General features: G+C 41.6%; 1 protein-coding gene across 3 annotated transcripts in view; it reads right to left on the bottom strand.

Annotated features, from left to right (window-relative positions):
• Positions 1 to 3684, bottom strand: part of Focad (focadhesin) — a 290677-nt gene that overhangs the window by 253507 nt on the left and 33486 nt on the right. For all 3 annotated transcript variants that reach the window (XM_005352710.3, XM_026781891.1, XM_026781889.1), the window contains exon 3: positions 2028 to 2102. In XM_005352710.3, coding sequence (XP_005352767.1) covers positions 2028 to 2102 — 75 coding nt within the window. The remainder of the gene's footprint in view (positions 1 to 2027; positions 2103 to 3684) is intronic.

The following is a 3684-nucleotide window of genomic DNA, read 5'->3' as shown; positions in this document are numbered from 1 at the left end:
CAGACACCACAACACACACACACAATACCATACCACACCACACATACCACATCACACATCATACACATATACATCACACCATATCACACACCACACAGCAAATTACACAAAGGAAGGAACAATTCAAGGAACAGTCAGAGTCTGCAGCTCCCACGGATGGCAGTGCACAACACTCTACTGCACTTCCTCTGCAGTTAATGAAAACCTCTGCAGTCTAAGACCCCACTATTACAGAACAATAGAGCTAAAAGTCAGCTACCGCGGAGAGGAAATATTTATATTCTATTTCCTCTTGTATTCAGAAGGAAATTTATTTTCACAATAGCCCAGGGTCCTAAATGCCATTATCCCATTATCAAGCCGGAAAAATAAGATAAATGGATGAATAAACCTGCCTAAGATGGTACTGTGTCCTTGTGGAAGTAGGCATTCATTTATTAGTAGAAGAAGAAGCATTTAGTTAAAAGGATTTAACTTTCAATAAATCCTGGCAATTTAAGTAAATTCACTAGATCTTGTCAGAGTACATAATCGCAGAACTGGGATCAGCGTTCTCAGGAAACCTGATTTACATGACTATTACAAACACTAGATAAATGCCAATTAGTGAAACATACCACTACACTTTCTTCCCGCTATGGACAGGCATTGTAAAGACGGATGATACAAAGTGGCTAGTCAGCAAGAACGTGAGGGGCCAGCAATGTGGTTCAACCAACAAAAGTACTTGCTGTCTCTCTGCCAACCTGAGTTCAACCCGAGGACTTACAAGGTGGAAGAAGAAAGCAGGCTCTCATAAGCTGTCCTCAGACACACAGAGGCACACTAAGGCACGTATACATGTAAAAATACACACATACATACTCCCATGTAACAAAGAGAAAGAAAGGAAAAGGAAATCAATTTATTTTTGTTGGAAGAAAAATACTTCTTATCTCTAGTTTATACATAGGCACCTGTGTTTAGCAAGTTCCTATCTAGCAAGTAAAAATACACAATGCCAACTGGTCAAAGCCCAACCGGTTTGCATCAGCACTTAGGCACTGATTCAAGTCTGGGTACTTACCTACTCTGTGCAGGGAAGCTTTCCTCCAGCTCCAACTGGTAAGTTGGCTTTCCAACTTAGAAATCACATTCAGGGCTGAGCAGAAGCATGAGAAATCTCCCACAACCAAACACAGCCCCTGTGTCTCTATTGCTTAAAGACATTCTTGCAAGGATAATTCTGTCACCTTCTCTAGCGTGCCCTCCCTCATCCTGCTGGTGTTGTTTTTCACTAATAGTGGGAAACTCCCTCCTTCACCCTTTCCATGTCTCATCCTGGAGTTAGTCACAAATGTCCAAGTTTAAAAGACTGCTATAGAATAAAAACATGACAGACCGAAGAGGAAAGGGGGCAAGGAAAGAAGAAAAAGGGAGCAGGAAATCGAAGATGTAGGGAGAGGGACAGGGACTAGGCAGAAAGGGAAAGGAGGCTGGGCAAAATCTGTAGGCAAAATCCTCAGAGTTCAAGATCGTCTCCGCAGGAAACCGAACTACAAGGGAAACAAGGTATGTGTGGCTACGCAGGCAGAAGTTTCTAAATAAAATGAAAGCAAAGAGATGTCTTAGTCCGCTTCGTACTGCTGTGACAGCAGCCAAAAACAACCAGGCGAGGAAGGGGTTTATTTCAGCTTACAGCTTGCAGTCCGTCACGAGGATATATCAGAGTACAAACACAAAGCAGGAACTGAAGCAGAGTCCAGGAAGGAACACTGATCCCTGGTTTACTCTCCCTGACTTGATCAGTCTGTTTTCTTACACAGCCCAGGACCACCTGCCCAGGAGCGGCATCTCCCACAGAGAGCTCAACTCTCCCACATCAATTATTAATCAAGAAAATGCCCCACAGAGTTGCCTACAGGAGACTCTAATGGGTGCATTTTCTCAGTTGAGATTCCCTGTTTTCGGATGATCCTGGCTTGTGTCAATTTGACAAAAAGCTAACCAGCGGGACACACACACATAAAACAAAGTTAAACACAGACCTGGTTTGTGGCTTGGTGTATCTTTTCTGAAACGCCATGTTCTTTGAGGACAGCAGCAATAAGATGACCTACAGCCTAAAAGAACAAACAAACTTAATGAACATACTCACTCAGTTCTTTCCAAAGAATGCGTTTAAAAGCAATCAACATCGTACTCATCTGCATGTTTGTGCAAGCCAAGCTGTCAACTGGTAAGAAACAAGAGTCCCTTTTGTTGTAAGCCATGTAGAAAGCACTGGATGAGGCACTCCACATGTGTAACCCAAATCTTCAGAACAACCTCCAAAGTAGGCAATTTATCCCATATCAGCGATAAACTAACCACACTTCATAGATGCTAAAATTGCCAACTCTCAGCTCAAATTCCTGTCACCTGATATTAATGGTAATTTGAAATTACATAATCCATCAAACCATGAACAAAAACCCCTAGTCTTTAAAATCTTGGTACCTAATGCAGTCTGTCACGTTTCATGATGTACTTAGTGAAAATGGAGAAGAAGGCACCCTTGCTTTTGTGGATATGGCCCGTACAGCCCTGAAAGTAACTCTTCCCTCCTCTTCCACCCTGTTCTTCCTCCTCTAGACCCAATCATTTTCATGTCTTCTAATGTTTTGCGTTCATTTATGTGTGCATGCTACAGCTCACATGTGGAAGAGAGAAGATAACTTACAGAAGTCAGCTCTCTCCTTCCACCATGAATCCAGATCATCCCCAGGCTTAGTGCAAAGTGTCTTTTCCCACTGAGCCATCTCATGGTCCTATTTTAATTTATTTATCCCTCTTCTCATAGGCTTTAAGTCTTGATTAAGTTTTCAGTCACACAAATCTCTAAAAATTTCCACATCCTGCTTTAATCAAAGAACCCAAAATGAAAATTAAAATCGGGGAGAGTTGATTGCATAAATGCATAAATGTTACCTCCCACTGCCTCAGCGTCAGGTCTACCCAGTACTCGCTGCTGACAGAAATGGGCTGGCAACAATCACAACCACTTGTGCACAGGCAGCTAGGGAAATTTTCACTACTACGGCTGTACATCCTGCACTTGGGACCACTGGCAATAGTGCTGCAAATGGCTGTCAGTTTTACAAAGTCTCTAGAAAAGCACAAAGAACTGCATAGCACCCAGTCCCTTCATGCACAAGTGCACATACACTTCAGATATTTGCATGTTCAAATGATTTAAGACCTCAGGCTTGCGTTTTGTGAAAGAAATCACTCACATAATGACAAACTGGAGTTCAATCTGTTGTCTATTACCTCCTAGCAAAAGATAAGAAACCTGAAGACCAATCAGAAGTCTGAATTCTTACTCTACAAACTATATTGTATATGTCACTAAATGTCTGTCCATCAGCCGAAAAGATGCAATATTATTTTATCCATCACTAAGGAATAAAAAAGGGTGTCAGTTAATATACAGTGCTACCTGTAATTTGAATTTTTGATTTTAGACTAATTAGAGAACTCTTCTAGACACATTTAGAAAATAATGGACAGGTTCACAAATATGCATGCAGTACCCACTGTGGTTTAACTGCTATTAGCAGTTGCTAGATGACATATAATTTCCAACATGCAAAAAGGCTGTGTGTCGATCAATGGAATATGGTTTATCTCAAAACAGTGGTTAAGCTGGGCGATGGTGGCGCA

Source organism: Microtus ochrogaster, chromosome 10 (genome assembly GCF_000317375.1).
Source record: "Microtus ochrogaster isolate Prairie Vole_2 chromosome 10, MicOch1.0, whole genome shotgun sequence".
NCBI lineage: Eukaryota > Metazoa > Chordata > Mammalia > Rodentia > Cricetidae > Microtus > Microtus ochrogaster.
This window is presented reverse-complemented; position numbering and strand designations above follow the sequence as displayed.